The sequence below is a fragment of the Pelodiscus sinensis genome, chromosome 9 (assembly GCF_052426305.1).
Source record: "Pelodiscus sinensis isolate ZL-2025 chromosome 9, ASM5242630v1, whole genome shotgun sequence".
Classification (NCBI taxonomy): Eukaryota; Metazoa; Chordata; order Testudines; family Trionychidae; genus Pelodiscus; species Pelodiscus sinensis.
Window position 1 is genome coordinate 32,580,437 of NC_143060.1, and position 19,438 is coordinate 32,599,874.

At 42.3% G+C, this 19,438-nt stretch overlaps 1 protein-coding gene across 4 annotated transcripts in view; it reads right to left on the minus strand.

The window, feature by feature from the left end:
* COL24A1 (collagen type XXIV alpha 1 chain) overlaps positions 1 to 19,438 on the minus strand; it is a 256,970-nt gene that overhangs the window by 104,377 nt on the left and 133,155 nt on the right. For all 4 annotated transcript variants that reach the window (XR_012905946.2, XM_075936387.2, XM_025183174.3 and 1 more), the window contains exons 20-24: positions 18,291 to 18,344; positions 13,439 to 13,492; positions 10,200 to 10,244; positions 5,029 to 5,082; positions 2,780 to 2,824 (exon numbers count right to left, since the gene is read on the minus strand). Coding sequence is in view for 3 of the 4 variants with exons in the window: in XM_075936387.2 (XP_075792502.2) it covers positions 2,780 to 2,824; positions 5,029 to 5,082; positions 10,200 to 10,244; positions 13,439 to 13,492; positions 18,291 to 18,344 (252 nt within the window). In the remaining variant the exon portion in view is untranslated. The remainder of the gene's footprint in view (positions 1 to 2,779; positions 2,825 to 5,028; positions 5,083 to 10,199; positions 10,245 to 13,438; positions 13,493 to 18,290; positions 18,345 to 19,438) is intronic.

Genomic DNA, 19,438 nt, shown 5'->3' on the forward strand with positions numbered 1-19,438 from the left:
CTGCACGTCTATCTGTTTTCCATTGCGGTTCCTGCATGGGAGGGATTAGTGGTTGATAGATACAGTCAGTTATGTGGGATCTGAAAGAACTTTTGGTTTTTGAGGTCTACAATTTAGAGCACTATATGAATGTAAAATATTGTTATTACACGATAAAATGTGAATAGTCTCCTTTTTTCAAACCTTTATGGAGTAGGTTTTTGAGACTGGCCGAGCTAGTTGCATCTTCGGATGCACTTCATAGTACTGACCTCACACATTCACTATTCTATGTTTGAAAAAATGTTTTACTCAGTTTGCTTTTGTTTTTCCTGCTGTTTCCAATTTTTGTTTGAGCATTCCCACACTCCAGACTTTTTACGGTAGTTCAAAGAACTTTGTCTACTTAGCATCTTGAAAATTCACTCAGAGCTCTTTTAATCTTTTTGTCAAGCAAAGAGATGTGGAATTTTCCATTCCCCATAAATTAAACATCCATTCCATGTGGCCAATCCTGCTCAATTTTGCCTCTACGGGAGGTAGGGAAATTACTTACATGAATTCTTCCCAGAAGAAACTACATGTCTCGTAGACATACAGCACAACTTAAAGACTTTCTTGTTTTGCCAAGACAAGGTTACATTTTCTTTTCTAGGTCTGTCTGCTGTGCAGTTAACACCTGAAGTCAGGTTACATATATTCTTTGCTGGACTTGGGTTTTATTATTCTTGTTGCCAGTTTTTGTACTTGTTGTATTTACTACATATCCCTTCTGTAGTACTTAATCCTGTCCACAATTGGGCTGCTTGTTTAAATGTACTTTTAACAGGTAATTTGTGAAGTGTGAGGATTATTTTTTCAGGGTTTGTTTTCTATCTTCTACTTACTCTGATTTGTCATTTCAACACTAACTGTACATTGTGCTATTGACACTTCTGTTTTTGCTGAATTTTTGCAGAGATTTGGCAGGGAGAAACATCCATTAATTTTTCCTAGCTATTCATAGTTTGTTACTGCTTGGAGGAACATTAGCATTACTAAACAGTAACACAGCCCTAGCAGGCAACTGTTTTAATCTCAGTGGATTTCAGATTTATGGCACAAAACCCATCAAGCAATCATCTTAAAATGTCTGAAAGTTATCCATACACTGGGATGTGCTGTATACAACACAGATGAGCTATTTGTTCTGATGTGCTTGAAGCAACATGGTTTCAAAGATGTGTCAACCACCAATAATTTTAATTTAAGTATATGAAGCTCACATGCCAGCACAGTGAGATTTTCCCCCCTCACCCAGAGGGAATTTTCTCGGTAGCTGTAGCCAGTGTTTCTTTTGGCATGGTTTCCAAAAGATCGTCTCTCATTGCTATTGTAAATTTGATCCGGCTGCAGTCCTTTATTAAATTAACTAACCACTGTCTAAATGAGTCTATTGCTTCCATAGCAGATGATTATATCACTAGCAATCAGATCTGTCAAATCACGTGTCAATTTCTGATTATGCTCAGCCAAACCACACCAGCCAAAAATGGGATTTCACCATATCAAGGTCAAATAGAAGCAACTTTACCATTAAAATGATACCTGCTTTGAATAGACAATATGCTGACAATTGCTTTGTTCAAGGCTTCATCACAACACTGTTTCAGTTTCCTCTTTTTAGTTGAACCATACAGAACTCAAAGCCATCCAAGCCAAGTGCCTTTGATTTTGTTCTCTTTGGACTCAATCATATGGCTATCAGGAATTTTTTAAAAACTTTTGTACCATATCGTACAATGGGCTAGCTACATTATGAGGATGAGGTGTTTCATCATCTTCAGAGGCATCACAGATTAAATTAAATGAATGAGATGCCTTCATCCACTGTTACGCAATTCTGTGTTCTCGTAAACTCTGAGCCAAGCCCGAACCAATGCCTTATTCATTTGACAGTATGTCCTTTCTCCATCTTTGCAACCACTTTTAAAATCTGGTTACATTTGACAACATACTCAGTGCCTTAATGATGGAATTTTGACCCTGATGAAAGTGGTTGATACATGGTTGTACACTTCCCACATTCCCTTCCCACATCAGAGCCTAGAGGGGCCCAGCCTAGTAGAATTTGTGTGCTCCAGCCCTGCAATAGGGCAAGTGGAGGGACTGGAGTGCCAGCATGGGCTCCCCAATGCTGGGTGGATCCCTGAGCGTTGGAGGTCAGACCCAGGGAAGCTGGGGGCCGTATCCGGCCCCCAGGCCTGAGCTTTCCCACCCCTGGTCTAGAGATATATAAAGCAAATATCTCAGACAGTGAAGCATAGCAACTAGACTTTACAAATAACTAGCTGGAAAAAAATTCAAGAGATTGCAGGCTGTCTTCTCCAGCCTAGAGATGGAAATAACAGACTGAATGGAACTCTCCAAAAGCTGGTAAGAAAAGATATATAGCCATAAGGGGAAATAGATGTAGAGGCCTATTTGTTTTTATCCTCTGCTCTGTATGCTAAGCACCTTTGGATTAGCAAATAATGCTTTGATTTGAAGATTCTGTTTTGGAGTTTTGTTTTGAGCTACTGGAGCCCAGAGAGCCAATCAGAGTGGCTGGACTGCAGGATTCCAAATTTGACTAAAGAGCTGGAAGCCAGATCTGTTACCTGAGGGGTACACTCAGAGGAGAAAACAGAGCTCACCCGTACTCAGAAACATGGCTTTAAAACCATGTAAACCTAAGCCAACAGAATTATTGCAATATAAGGCTTTCAAAATAACTTTTCAAAAAAGTAAAAATTAAACTAGAAATAGCATTTAAGCTTACTGCATCACCAGTTTTCCCAAGGTTTCCTTGATCTCCTGGCTCTCCCTGTTAATACAGAAAACAGATTATATAGTTTCATTCTTGTAGGAGGGTGCTTTAAACTTCTCCATTGTCCCAAGCTTTTGTTTTTTATATAAATCCTCAGCAGAAAATTATACAACAAAAAACAACAAAGATTTAGCCTTTATATTCATGTATAGATTGACTCTCTTTTTAATCGCCCTCATTTTCACACCTTTCCTTTGTCAAATGAAAGTTAAATGTAAATACACTAGATAATTCCCTTCATTAGTTCATAACTACTTCTAAAAGGAAATTTTGCCTATAAACAGTGTGTTAGCTTCTTCACATCTATTTTACAACATACCATATCAGGGCAATTATCTGCATAAAGTGCAACAATATTACTCAGATATTTAACTCTTCAATGGCTTTTCCAAATTTGCACTGTTCCACACTGATGATGGTTTAGCCAATCACCCTACTTTACACAATAGCTGGAATGAAATACCAACAAACTCAAGTTACCCTTTGAAAATGCTGCATTAGAAAGAGAGTGTCATAACTGAGACGACAATCTGTTCCTACAATTCTCCTAAATCCTGCAACTCCATGGATGAATTCATGGTGGATTTAAACAGATGTATTTTACTGTGGAACTTGACAAGAGAATGTCATTATTAACTGTCTTGCTAATACTACACAAGTGGCAGTATCAGCCCTACTGTCCCATCAGACATTGATGTGGGGAGCTCTTGATGTTATGTTGGTTCAGTGGTAAGGAACTGTGCTTCCCTGCAGCGAAAACACTAGCGTAAAAGTAGCCACAGCACCAGTGCCTTGGAGGTCCTTTAAATGCAAAGAGACCAAACTCACACCAGCTTTCCCCACACGTACCCCAATCCGCTCCTTTCTTCCTTCTTTCCCCTCCAGGTCCTCAACATTCATACTAACACACCTTTCAGCCTTTTCAAATTTCCACTTAACCTCTCCCTCAGAGACATATAGTGGGACAGCAAGTATCATCCATGCCCTGCTCCCTGCCTATCTAGGGACTATCCTTCACTCTCCCAATTGATGAGCCTGTGAGTAAGCAGATTCACTGGCTATTTGTATGTTAATGAGTGGCCTCCTCTCAGGTGCTCCCTTGTGGCCATAGGGCCACCCCACAAGTGGTCACTCACCTCAGTTTCCCTTTTGAGTTCACAGTAATACAAGCATATCCTCAAGTCCATCACAGTTTATTAACCAAACACACAGCAAATGCCCCAAACCAAAAGTCACACAACACAGTACATCATCTCTGTTCATGTCATCTTAAAAAACAACATAGAAACATAGCTCCTTTCTCATTATCCTGGTGTTTTCCACCAGGCCTAGACTCTTAAATAGTTGTTCTCTGTTCTGCCACCAGCACTGCCATCTGAGCCCTTCCTTCTGGAGCAAAACTGCCCCTCTTCCCAATGGCAACTCCCACAGTTATTTTGCTACAAGCTTCTCCCGGTTCCACTGGGACCCAACTCTGGCAAGGAGATGCCGGCAGATTAAACCTTCTGCTGCTCCCCTCCCTTTCCAACCTTAGGTCCAGCTCTCTAGCTTACAACCAGCAATCATTTCTCTCTGCTACTCCTTCATGCTTTCAGCCCTCTCCAGCCCCAGCTTTCTGGCTTGGAGAATCCTGTCAGTAAACACCTTACTGCCCTCTTGCTTTTAGCCCTCTCCCAGGACCCACTCTTCTTGACTGAACCAGTGCACTGACCCTCTTAACTCACTCTCAGGACTCTTATGTTTTCCATATGGTGCCTTGTCCCCTTAACTGGCCCAAACAGGGAGTGCCTGGACTGATACAGGAGTACTGAGCCGAATTTCCTTTAGTGGACCAACAACCCTATTACAGTAAATGTCTCTCCCCCCCCCCCCGCATCCCCACCCCCACCCCCACCCCAAGGGCACTATTTTTATGGTGGAGGTGGTGTTGATGAAAACCATGTATTTGCTGTCTATTATTACTGCTTGAAGCCAGGGAATGTGGCCATTGGTGACTGAAGGGACAGAATGCAGAGAGGACAACCCAGAGGATGGGGGCAGGGCAGGCGGGAGCACCCCATTTAGCAATTAACATTTCAGCAAGAGTAGTGCATCTCCTGGGTGCTACCATGAGTCGACTATGCATGTGGCAGTACCCCTAGATACTTTACCACTGACTCTAACGATAATCCATTTTCATATATAAACCCCAACAATATTACCTTCAAGCCTTCTGGTCCAGGTTCACCAGCATACCCTTTACGACCTGGCCTTCCCTAAAATAATAATTAAAGTGAAAGATTTCAAATATTTAACCTTTACAAAAAATATAATTCTCCATTTACTAATTTCCCTATTTATCACAGAATCTCTCTCTCATTAAGCTATCTAATTAAATGTATTTAAATGTTTAAATACAATAAACCATCTACTAACTTTACTGTATTCTGCATTCTGTGGCCCCTTTTCTGAACACAGGCTACTGAATATAAAAGAATATATAGTATAATCAACAAACTATATCAACTTTCATAACAGCTAATGGTTTATAAGAAAATCATAAAAACCCAAGGATGTAACATCCACTTCAGTTTCAGCTAAGAGAGACTGTTAGTTAGGAGAGACTGTTGAGGCATTAAAGAACAGAAAGGAGCTAATTTGCAGTTGACATGCCACCACTGAAGCAGGGAGAGAATTTGATCTGAAGTCTTTAAAAACAGGTGTTCCAACTATCTTTTCTCTATCAGACAAAATCAGTTCTAATTTTTTCTCTCCCTTGCTTAGAAAGAGTAAATTTCAGCACCTGAGTTGATTCACCTTTGGTTTGATGATTATGCCTGTTAACACATCTTGTTGCTATGATATCTAGTTAATTATAGCATATTGTTATCTGAGGAGAAGTATAATATCATTAATCAGACTGAGCTTACAGGGAGGTTTTTAGAAACCTTTTATTGTGAGATAATGCTCCCCTGGAATCTGCTGCCACTCACCCAAAACAACACAGAAAGACAAAAAATGGATTCTTCTAATGAAATTTCACTTGGCTATTTGTAAAACTTAAACTGTATCAAGTGCAGTTTTATTTTTATTGTGTTATTTCTCCCCCCCCCCCCAACATGCCTTATTTCCTTCTCAGCATAAAGTGCAGCCTAGAAATCACCAGAAGGTATTCACGCTTGCTCCCTCTGTCCACAGATCACATCGACAGTATGACCAGTGCACTGTGGGTAGGTATTCTACAGTGCAGTGTTGTGGGAAGGCAGAGCTGATCCCTGTGCATCTTTGGATCCCCCCGAGTTCTTCCACAGCCTCCTGAATTGCCAGGAGGGGCATCGTGAGTAGCTCTGTGAGCTCTCACTTCTGACAAATGTCAAAGTACCACAGCAGCTGTCCCCTCTCCCATAGCAGCTTGCCAGTGTGTTCCTAGTGCAGGGCAATACAGGAGCAGTCCTATAATTTGCTTGTACAGTAGTTTGTTCCCCAAATGGAGAAAATCACTCAGCTATCATATATTTCCAGGAGCTTTGAAAGGGAAGGGGTGCATGGTTGCGGAGAAGCAGACATTACAAAACTGAGCAAAGCCATCTGAGCAGGCATTGCAAAACAAACAGCAGAGTCTACACTGGTTCTTTGTGGACAATAAAGGTGGGGGAGAGAAAAACGTCTCTTGGAGGGGTGGAAGTATTTTGTCACCAAAACTAGATATTTTACCTAACAAAAGTTGCATCACACTGTGTACACTCTGACTGTTTTGTCACCAAAAGGCAGTTTTTGGCTACAAAACTTGGTAGTATAGACATACTCTAGAGCTGCATCCAGTCTTTAATGGGAGTAAACTATGTCTGAGGAGCTGGCAGTCCACACTCTCAAAACAAACATATAATAGGAGAACACATGAGGGCAGAGGGCTGGACTCGATGATGTCTAGAGGTCCCTTCCAGTTCTTGTATTCTATGAGTCTATAACTGTGGTACTATGCATAACGGGCTCCTCTTAAAGGCCTACTGACAATACCATGGTAAGTGAAAAGCTGTAAGAGGGAACCTACTGGTATTGTACAGCTACTTGCATTTCTGTTAAGCAGGAATTTTCAGCCTTCTGAGCATAACAGTTGCAATAGACTGATTGTGACTATAGGATCAATAATCTGCACCGAGACTTTCACTTACAGTATGACCACAGAGCCCGGGCAAAGTGAAATCAAAGCAGTGGACACCAAGATACCTCCTTATCTCTCAGAGTTTTTCTCAGGCAATTCTGGGTTTGGGTTCTGTTACCCTGAGTCCTCTATCTCTTAGTGCCAATGTCTGGGCATGTTCCCTGATGGTCTGAAAATTCTCTTTATGTTTTGAGACTATATATTCTTCACAGGCTTCCACAATACAGACTTTAATCACTTTTTTTTTCTGGCAGCCACAATAACCCTAAAAGCATTCCATTTTGCTACCCAAGTTTCAACAAGTCCCGAAAGACAAGTGTTTGGTAATATTCTTTAGCTTTTATAAATAGGTTAAATACAACATCTGTGTAACAGTGCTGCCAGAGAGGAGGCACTTACTGAAGTCAATGAAATTAAAACAATATTTGGTTGACTATATATTGATGCTGGGATTCCAGTTTATAATTAGAAGCCAAAATGCCATCTTAACATGAGATCACAAATGCAAGTGCAGTGGAGGACATGCGGGAGCATTAAACAGTGGAGCTGACAGCCACCTTGGGCCCTGGGGCAAGGTGTGCGTAAGGAGGCTGGCTCCATGCCCCGGCAGGGCCTCAGGGAGGGGCTGGAAAGTCAGCCTCCAGTGCTCCACGGACAGCAGTGCACACCTCCCCCCAGAGCCCTCAGAGCTCTGGTGGCAATTCCATAGGGGATGGGGCTCCCAGCTGCCAACGCTGCTACTGTGGCAGCAGCAGGCCCCTTTGAAACATCAGGCTCCAGGGCAACTGCCCCGTTGGTCTTCCCATCCTTGTTGGTAGGTCTGGCAGCAAATGAGTTACCTAAGGGCATGATTCTGGGTTAGAAGTACTGAAACTATATCTCATCTAACTTTGCAAACTCTGAGCTAAGGACTATGCTCTCAGGGTATGTCTACACTGCAGAGTTTTTCTGGAAAAACAGCTGTTTTTCTGGAGAAACTACACGTGTGTCCACACTGCAGTTGCGTTCTTTCAACAAAGTCGAAAGAACACAGAGGTTTTTCCAACTGCAGTCAACTTCTTTCTACGAGGAAGAAGCTTTTTTCCAAAAGAGCTCTTTCAGAAAAAGGTATGTGGGAATGGGGAAGAGGGGTTTTTTTCTGAAAGAAGAGGCCTCCAGGCAGGGGCATATGACCATTTTGCGGGGCCCATGGCAGCCCAATTTTGCGGGGCCCCCCTTTGCTACGGTGCATGCGCGGTGGCGCCACAACGCATGCGCAGGGCTTCTTGAAGCGCGGGGTCTAGGGTGGCCGCCCTGCTCACCATGCCCTATATCCGCCCCTGCCTCCAGGAACCCTGGGGGCCACTCCATCCACAGCAATCAGAACTTAAATGTGAGATAGCCTTCAATGAATGTGGATGCTACCTTTGGAAAAAGCACATTGCTTTTCGTTGCGCTTTTGTTGTGCAGACGCTCTCTTTCTAAAGAAGTTTTTCCGGAAGATCTATTCCGGAAAAGCTTCTTCCGAAGGAAGCCTGCAGGCTAGACTTAGTCTCAGTGCCCTGCTCATTGCTGGTTCAGCCACACTGGATCCAGTTATGTGGGAGTGGAAGAAGAAGGGACAGAGGAAGGTAATAAAGCTTAGGGCATTTCAAAGAGAGTCCACATTTCTATAAATGAGTCAGTGATGTGAGGGCTTATGTGCAAGCACAGGGCTGTGAAACTGTTCTGTTGGGAACTGACCTGGGTTATTTACACCCAGTAGCTCACACTATTTAATAGTTTTACTTGAGGTTCCCATAATAAAAATCTGACAGTCTAAAATGTAATAACATAGCACTGAATGTTTATCATGTATGTCTTCCAAGATGGTGGAGCAGACTCTGAATTCCCCATGGACAGGTTGCACTGGAAGCTGAATTAAAAGACAGCTTTCCATGCATATTGGCCCCTGCCTGCCCCTCCCCACCATGCGCTGGTGCCTCTAATATAGAGGCAGCAGCATAGGTGGGCAAGTGGCTCTGAGCTAATACATGCAGGCAGCCAGCTTGAAAGCTAGCTTCCTGTGTGTATCGGCTCCCACTTGCCCTGCTCACCCTTCACGATGCTGCCTCTCTATCAGAGGCAGCAGCGTGGGGTGGGGAGGTGGCTGCATGGGCAGATAGCTCCCGCCTCTCCTTTGCTTGCTCCCTTTGATACAGATGCAGCAAGGTGGGGGAGTGCATGTAGTCAATAGTATTAACCAATAAGCCCATGCTTATTGGTTAATCGTGTAGTCAACTACACACTGACATCCCTAATGTGGAGTAGACTCTGTCTCCAGTCTGTCCCACCTTGCTGAGCCTCTCCACATAACCAGGCTGGGATTAGGGCTGTGGTGCAGGGGGCAGTGGGTATTCTTGTAGTTTAGTCCATGCCCTCTCAGTGTCACGAGGAGGATGACAGTTCTGGGATATGATGTTATGGGAGCATACTTCAATTTCAGTTGTTACAACTTTTTTAAAATAAAAAAACATGGAACAGTCACTATAACGTTAATTAAAATAATCACTTTTCTGGGAAAATGGTGTGCACCCCACTTCACTCTAAACTCGTGACTTTTACTAACTTTACTGTATTACTCTGTGATTTTTGGTAATAGCTGTTGTGGAAAATCTGCAGCTTAAATGATTAGAGATTCTCATATTTTTCAAACTAAAAATTAAAACAAAATACTTCATTCTGGGTCAGGTTGGCCTGAATAAAAACATTTCACCTTCTTGAACCAAATACAAATATTTCCTTTTGGGTCAGTTTGACATTAATATGACAAAGAGGTTAAGCCAATTTTGGTTGGATTTATTCCTGGAGGTTTCATCATCCTGCAGACTCCAGATCAATCCTGGAGGGTTGGCAACCCCCCAGAGTTATTGCAGTGCCTTATACTCCATGGCTGTAATATATCCCTATGACGCATTGTAGTCTCTCCTCTGTCAGAGCTGTCATAGTACATCATGAAAGCTGCAGTCAGTTCATAGAACTCATCCCATAAGAGAGAATAGGAGTACGAAAAATGCAAATAATTTCCACAAAGCACTGCAGTAGTTTAGGCACATGCTGCTCAGTGTTGAACCAATCATCAACAAAACATTTCAATGTTAACTAGTCAAAATTTTTCAGAATTTTACATTCATTTTTCAGAATAGACTCATCCTTTAGACAATACTTTCTGTTGATTATAGTAATTTGTGTAGTAATGCTACTCAGACTTACTCTTGGTCCAACTCCTCCAATGGGTCCAACTGGTCCTTCTTCTCCCTGAAAAAAATCAGGACTGGGAATAACTTTTTGATACTGTGTTTAGTTTTATAACCTGGCAAGGACTATGTTCAATCTGAAATATGCACAGTAAATGGACAAAGGTAAAGATCTTTACTGCTAGGATCTAGGTTTCTGCTATACAGGAAAGAATCTAAAACTGATCTCATCTCCATCAGTAGCAATCAGAAATCCATGTTTTACAAAACCATCAAACAATCTGCTTAAGAAAAACCCACATTTTGACCAGATGTACTGAGAAGACAATGAGGTTTCACAGGTGTGCACCAGGGTCTAATTTGCTGAGATATACATTTGTCTCACAGAGTCTAGATCTCTGACAGGCCTTTTTCTTGCTCTGGTTGGTCGCCACATAGCTATGGTATGATTCCTAAGCAAGCAGAACGGTTCTGCCAGGATTTCTCTTGTCTCTCCAAGCAGATGTGAAGGGTGTAGAGTCAAAAAGAAAACTGACACTTCTTTTCACCCCAGCTGCCAGGAGTACAAGAGAAGGGGAGACATTGTAGTGCAGCTTGAACCTCTAAAATCCGGGACACTCTGGTCCATCAACATCCGTGGTTCGGCTGGACCATGGATACTGCTGGACCAGAGAGCCACAGCTGGCCAGGTTTAAAAGTGCAGCCCTGCCCAGAGTTGGAGTGATGGGAAGCCCAGCCCGGGTCGGTACTGTTGCAGAGGGCAGGGGCAGCCCTCGTCACAGATAGCGGCGGGGAGCGCAGCCCCATCTGTGGCTGGAGGCAACAGGGACAGCAGCCAGGAGCATAGTCCTGGCTGGGGCTGGTAGTGAAGAGCACAGCTCCAGCCAGATCTGGATTCAGCGGGGCTGGCAGCTGGCCATGCAGCTCGGGCTGTGCTGTGCGGAGGTGGAGCCGTGGCTGGAGTTGGAGGCAGCAGTGTCAGTCTCTGTCCGGGGCTGTCATGACAGGGGATGTAGCCCTGGTCAGGGCTTGCACAGCATGGGGTTGAAGGCAACGGCAGGTGGCAGGGAGCACAGCCTTAGCTGGGAGCAAAGCCTACAGCATGGTAGGGAACCTTAACCTCCCCTTGTCCGGAAAACTCCGTTGTTCGGGACCAGTCAGGTTCTGAGGGTGCAGGACAAGGGAGGTTTGACATGTACTACCAAGAGTCTCAAAAGAATCACACTCGACCATGTGTTGTAATGGTAGGTTTTTGACTTTGCCACATTACATTATGATGGTAAATAAAGATTCTGTATCATAATGCCAAGTCAAGATGTTACACTGTGATTATTTGATCATTCCATAACCCCACTTAATGTGACAGTGTTTCTTCAGCTCTCAGTGCTGTACCTGGAAGAGTACACAGCAGTCTGAATTAAGGATGTTAAGTATCGAGTAACTGATTAATTGAACAGTCGATGCATTTTTGCTGTTGCTACACTTCAAAGGAGAAAGTGCCAAAGCCCAGGACCAACTAGGGACTCCATTGCTGACCCTGGGTTCCGCGTGGCGCTGCTGCTTTGAAATGCCAGCACCCTGTGGCATTTCAAAGCAGCAGTGCCATGCAGAGCCCCAGTTCAGCTGGGGACTCCCAGGCTTACGCAGCATTTCGAAGCAGCAATGTCACACAGAGCCCGAGGTCAGCTGGGGGTTCCCCAGCTGATCCTGGGCTCCAAGCAGTGCTGCCACTTTGAAATGCTGTGAGGAGACCAACGCCGGGTTCCTCACGGCATTTCAAAGCAGCAGCGCTGAATAGGGACATTAAGGACTAGTTGACTATCCGATAGGCAAATTCTTATCGGATAGTCGACAGATAATTACTAGTCGTTCTCACCTCCCTGCTTCCTCTATCAGATAGAGGCAGCAAGGAGGGGAGCAAGAGAGGTGTACTTCAATGTGGCAGTGCTGCAGGGAGCCCAGGCAGTCTTTCAAAGGGGCAGCGCCACACAGCTGATCCTGGGCTCTGTGCAGTAGTGCCCCTTTGAAATGCTGCCACGTTTCAAAGGGGAAGTGCCGAAGGGAGCCCGTAGTCAGCAGGAATCCCCAGCTGACCCCAGGCTCCATGTGGTGCTTAGCCCGGGGTCAGCTGTGCAGTGCTACCCCTTTGAAACGCTGCCACAGTGTTACAAAGCGGCTGCACCATGTGGAGCCCGGGGTCAGCTGTGGAGTCCCAGCGCCACACTATTGACTAGTCAAATAGTCGATGCAGTGAAATACCTGATACTTACCATTCTTAGCGCCCCACGGAGCCCAGAGTCAGCTGGGAAATCCCCAGCTGATCCCAGGCTCTAAGCAGCGTTGCTGATTTGAAATGCCGCGAGGAGCCTGATGCTGGACTCCCTGCAGCATTCAAAGTGGCAGCACCGCTCAGAACAGCTGACCCTGGGCTCTGTGCGGCGCTGCCACTTTGACGTACCCCTCTTTTTCTCCCCGCTTCCTGCTTCTACCTGATAGAGGCAGCGGGGGGGGGGGGGGCGAGGGAGGGAATAGTCGGCAATCCTGTCGACTATCCAATAAGCATTTGATTGTCGACTAGTCCTTCATATCCCATAGTCTGAATGGAGAAAATGTGGTCTGCATTTTACCTGACTTCTGGTTACACTGATAATTTTGTGTCACAATTTGTTTTTATAATTTAAAAGCATTCATGATAAATCATTGTTAAATCAGCAGCATGACATTCTAAGCTCTATCATCAGATTCATTAACTGATATAATGCATTGTCAAAACCTTATATTTACCAACATTTTCAACAACATTCAACAGCATACAGAGTTTGACTTAATAAATGCATATTTTATGCTAGTGAATTAAGAATCTTTAATTTTATTATATTATAGGATTCAATCCTGGCCCCACTGATGTCAAGGGGAATTCTGCCATTAAATTCAAGGCCAAGGATGTCACCCAATATTCTTATTCAATATTATTATTTTAAAAAACCCACCACTGTTTAATTCTGGATTCCATGTGAAACATTCTGGGCTCACACTCCTTAGACATTCCACAGAGCTGCTAAAATAAATCTTATAATGAACATACAACACTGTAAAATAACAAAAAACTCTATTTAACACCCCTCCCCCATGGAAACTTGAAATCCTGGATGGAAACACTGTCCATACTGATGCAATGTTTTCTAGTTAAAAAAAAAAATTGACTCAGATTTTTAAAAAATGAAATTTGTTGATTGGATTCTGTTTCCATCTTACCTCGATTCCTTTTGGTCCTAAGGCCCCCGGAGGCCCTCGGTCGCCTAGAAGTCCCTAAGTAACAAAATAACCCAAATGAATTTTTACATCAATCAATAAACCCGTTTGCCTTGCTCCTTACCTCTCATAATCATGGAGTGAATGAAAGACTGAAAGCTGAGGATGGAGACATAATTATCTGCTATTGACCATTTCCTTTAGAAAACCAGGAGAAAAGCTGTCCTAATTTTAACATCTACTGAAAAACTACAGTACCTAACAAAGTTTAACTGCATCAACATTTCTAAGATTCAGACTATTTTACCTTTTGACGCAGAAGGATCAAAGTAATTGAAGTTTGCAAGGAATTATTAATTTTTGTTACATAACATTAGTTTGAATTGGATAAGCTGCTTAAAGGGGAACTGAGAAAACCACTGTAAAACCACTGTAAATCCCGAGTTTAGGTAATCTTTAGCTTAGTACTTGGTGATAATGAAAACTAAAATATTAAATCTTTTAAGTCTCCTCATTCTATGAAGTTATTTCATGCAGCTCAATACATCTAGACTGACATATTTTTCTGGATACCCTAGAAAAACTCTGCTGCATCCAGAGAACGTGTTTGCTCTTTCACTTTCTTTTGCGGAAGAGGAAATGTGCTCTTTCAGGGAGTCCTGTGCTCCTCTGAAAGAGGAGGCTTTTCCACCATTTGGCCCTGTCTAGATGGGGCCAAATGGTGGAAAAGCCTCTTCTGGCACAATTTGCGTAGCTTTTTCCGACAAAGGACTGTAGTCTAGATCTACCTTTTTAAATGAATCTTCTCTTATTCTTTGATAGGGTTATGATTGCTTTCAGAACACATGCATTATGGAAACAGCTATACAAAGTTTAGACTTTTACTCTTTTACCTAACTGCAGGTTGCTTCCAAGCATTGATTCTGAAAGCAATTAGCCAGGACTTGAATATGCAACAAACTCTTGTGAGTAGCTGTATGTGTGTGAATAAGGCAAAGGTGATATCCTGTTATGTCCCTAAACTTTATTTTCAATGCAGAAAATAACTTTGGAGGACTGAAGTCCTCTATTTATTTACATAAGAGGTATACCCTGGAATTCTTCTGTTTATTTACGTAAGAGGTATGCTGAACATCACATTCAATTTTTCTGTCACAGCAAAATCTATGTACCCAACTTCTGATCAGTTAGAGAGATGATGTAGTTGCCATAAAGAATCGACCCTCAGCCACTATGTTGGGAATGACTACTAAGATATCAAAAAGTAATGCTGGCATTTGTTCTGTGGACTGGGAAGTGATTTAAAGGTATCAGGCTCATTCAGAACTGCTGCTAGAGGACAATGATTTTCAGTCATTGCAATCCTTGGCGGGATTCTGTCCAGTGTTCTAGAAGTGAAGAACATATCCCATTGCCAACCCTGAGCCATCCCATCCTCTTACAGCAATGTTTGTAAAACTTCACTACTCACACTGAGGGGTGTTTCAAAAGCCTTGGTTATCTCTGTTATAAGGGCAGTAACTGGAATAAGCACTTAACTTGATTTTATTACAAAAAAGATCTATGTAAATATATTATTATTCTAATATGAGGAAAACTAGGGTTACTTATATCAGATAAAGCAATGGGAACAAAAGAATGACTCTTACAAAAGAGATCATTAGCCTTTGAAAAAATATTAGATAGAAAAGCTCCACCTCTAAGCCTTATTAATGGCTTACTAATGAAGCTGAAGTTTAGACTGAACGTGCATGCATTTGTCCAGCAGCTGCCTGCTTAGCACACAAAGCAGCACTTCATAGAACATATATCTGGGCACTTCAAAATATTGAGTCTCGTTAAAGTTCCCACCCTTTGATTTTATCTAGGATAAAGTATGATTGAGAACTGCAGCTGGAGTGCATCTTTTTGGCAAAAGCAGCAGCAAGACTCTTAGTAACAGTCCATAAATAATGCTGACTTTTTAGTTAGCAAAGTATTTCCTTAGCAAACAGAACTGTTATTTGACTATTCAACAATAATAAATTAACATATAAGCTTTTCAGTATTATTTGAACTCATGCAATGGTGAAAATATTAGAAAATTTCTTAGCTACTGTGTGTGTTACTAGATCACTCTTAGTCAATGTTTTTGAAGAACATCCCAGACTTTTAACACGGATAATTAACTGAAGTTTCCATACCCTGAGGTTTCAGGCAATGAACAGAAAATGAAGGTAGTCTTTAAAGATGTGCCAAAATATGTGGAAAGAATTCAGAGATTCAGCAAATGGAGGTATCATATTTCCCATGTGTTCATAACTTTCCATTTGCCCCTCTCTAAACCCTGGTCTACACTAGGGAGTTATTTTGAAGTAATTCCACTTATTTCAAAATAACAAGTAGAGCATCCACACTACCAAGCCTGTTATTTTGAAATAATGGTCCAGTTATTTTGAAAAAATAATTCTGCTTTCCATAAGGAATAACACTTACTTTGAAGTAGTTACTTAAAATAGTGGTAGCGTAGACGCTTCACTGCTATTTTGAAATAACAATGCCCCAGAATCATTCAAAGTAAATATTCTCCAGTGGTTCCTGGGGCTCTAAGTTGAGGTAGCATGTCCACCTTAAGAGAGCCTGCCTCGGACTAATTTCTGGGCTACCCTGTAGTGTGGACACGCTATTTCAAAACAGTAATTTTGGGAGTTGCTTCCAACTTCCGAGATGTTGCTTCCAAGATGATTAATGTGTTATGGACGAAACTATGTAATGTATCTTTTGCGGACTATTCTAGGAGTTCATATTTGTTAATTACTGTAGTAATTTGGATAAAGTGGCCATTACTGTAGTTCTGCTGATCTTCAGAGACAGATATACCATGCTTGCATATCCTATACACTATCATGATGGTCCATTTCTCTCATGCCAAAATATAAAGACTATGCCACCTTTCTGGCACTTATTGTAGATTAGAATAGAAGAATGAGAAAAACAATAGCATGGTGACAACAGTGTTCCAAAAATAAAGACTGAAGGAAACTCTTCAAAACTACAGTGAATAGAAGACCACTGGGAATCCTAAAGCCAGACATTTCCAGTTTCATGTAGCCTTGCTCTCTGGGTATTAGGAGCTTGAGAACCCCCAAACCCTGTAAAATTAGCAGTGTTTGGTAACACTCCATCTCCAACGGAAATCACCAATTCTCTCTGATTAGACCAGGCTGTTCAAGGTTTTTGTTTTTGGCTAAAGGGAAAAGTTGACTTAAGATATGCAACTCCAACATTTTGGCACCATCTACACAGTGGGAGGTCAATGGGAGCACAAGCTCCACAAGTGAGGAGCAGGACTACCAGTGCTGACGAGAGCATCCTCTCAGTTCGAATTAGCAGGTCTTCACTAGACTGGCTAATTTGAACCCCGGAAGATTGACTGCGGCAGCATCGATCTTCTCCGTAGCATAGACAAGTCCTTTGAGAGCCAATGTGCTGGAGAGACCACAATGTGTTGTATGCTTATGGAATTCTTGCTGTATTAAAAGAACTCGGGAACCTTAAATACCGCAGGCTACCTCTTATCATTTTTTGTTGAGATTTGAATGAAAGGAGATAGAGCAGTATTATGATCTCTGAAATTCAGATGGCTTTGAACTGCCTACTCGAGGAAATAATATATGATGATAGGAAAAAGGGATTTGGCATTTACACTAAGAATGTGTTAGTTTGAACATTTAAACTGAATCTGAACTTCTAGATCTAATTTAATTCTATTTCTCTCATCACCCCTAATGCATTGTCATGATGTCTCATGGAAAGATTTTAAGTGCCCTGACAATGCATTCATCTTACAAAAACATAATAATGACTACTCAACAGTATTCACATTAAGCAAGCATAAATGGTAACAAATTAACTCAGTCAGCCAACAAATCAGAGCTAAAGGAAAGTTCTTTTCTAGTCACCTTTGCCTCTGGAAACATAACCTCAGCCTTTCCCCCAAACCCTGTAAAATAAATGGCTTTTGGAGCATACCTAGGAGATTATTATGTTTGGGCTATTTGGATCAAGGCCATTTACACACTTGATAGATGTGGGAGGCAAGTGAGTCTGAGGCTGACCAGGTTTCCAGCAGTGGGAGTGACTGAGATCCAAATCGGGGATTAAAAGAAGGTGGCGTTTGGTTTTGTATAATTCTTACTGTTCACTAGGATGTCAGTGTTTAAAGAATTTTATGGCCAACTTGGACACAGGTGAGACTAAAGCAGACAAAACATAAGGAAATGGCTGAAGCAATGAAGGGTAATAGAGATTTAGCTAGCATATGTATAGAAAAACCCTTACAAGTTCATATGTTCAGAAGTGAGTGGCTACAAGTTAGAAAAACACCAGCGTAACTTCATTACATAAAACAGAGTTAAGCTTTGTCTACATAGAAAAGTTGAACAAGCATAACCTAATGAGTGAATTCAAACAATTAAGTCAAACAAGTGCAAACCACAATGTGGGTGTAGGCATTCTTACTCTGGTGTAAGACTGGCTTGTTTCAGTTTAGCAAGGTCTGCTAGGAACAGGTTTAAGCCAATTTGAAATAAAGTCACCCTGAAACCAAATATAAGAGTGTCCATACATGGTTTTTTTCCATTTTAAGTACACTGGAATAAAAATATATTTAAATTACCCCAGTGCAAATTTTCTAAGTAGATGAGGCCTGTCATACTCCGTTCACAATTCTTTGCTAATTTCCTAGGGTGCAGCATGATGCCGATCCCCATTCCCTGGTTCTTCTGTATTTTTCCCCCAAAACATTTATCTTTTCCTAATATTGTTTCACTTTCAGTGCAATTAATGACATTGCAATAAGGCTCTAAGTTCTTACCTTCGGACCTTCAGGGCCATTTAGTCCAGGTATACCAATATCTCCTGGAAAACCCTAAGAAAAATAAGATAGGCAAGCTACTTATGGCATAGGAATGATTCCATTTTACAAAGTAAAAAAAAAAAAGTACTTATTTTGATTCTGTTTATTCATTTAAGAAACTTAACAAACCCGAACATGGAAATCAAGAAATTGATTTGTCTTACAACATCCAAAAAACTTTGAAGTCCAGTAAGCTCTCTTGAAAGGACTTGGCTGAGTAAGAGACTTTAAGCAATCTTTATTAAACCTATTTTGACAGATATCAGAATAGCTTTTATTTGTTGTAAGATGAAACTTTTTGTCCATTTGACAAGATTCATTGTTAAACGATAGGCCAAGTCTTGATCCCATTTAAACTCACAAAGGAATCAGCATTGTGCCCTTTACCAGTGAATTCAACCAATTATGTAAAATGTTAAAAGTGCAGCTGGACTCCCTTTCTCCTTTGACAATTGGAGCAAAGAAAATGGCAGAGAGCCTTGCAGTTGCATATCAACCAGTGCAAATCCAGTTCTGGCTGGCAGTAACTGCAAGGCACCACCAGTGCTTAACTTGTGCCAGGGCATGCGTGGGCTGAGCTCCAGCATCTCCAGACTTGGCCGCATCAGTTATGAATATAAAAAAAATAGCTTTAGCCTTGGCACCTAAAGCATTGTACATTTCATTTACAAATTAAGCACTGGCCACCAGTCTAAGTTCCCTCTAAGCAGCGCAGCCAGGGAACTGCCTAACAAGCCCCCCATAAGGGCTCAGGGAGGCCGCACAGAGCACCGCCTCTGCATGGAGCTGCTGTGACTGGAGAAGAAGCACCTTCTCCCTGCCGGTCTCAGCATGGAGCTGCTGTGGCAGAGTTGTTTCTCCCCCCATCTCAGTTCCTAACACAGAGCTGCCGCTACTGGGGGACAGATGCCCCTTCTGCCCTCACCCAGGCTAGTCTGGACCTGCCCTGTCTGGGGGACAGGTGCCCCTGTCCCAGCAGTATCCACTGAAGCTGCAGCAGTTGTGCAGAGGTGCCTCTGCCCTGGCCCCAAGTTGGTTCCGTGAGAGGGCTAGGGGCAGTCCTCTTTCTTCGGTGCAGCCTGCATCCTGCACCCTTCATCCCGTCC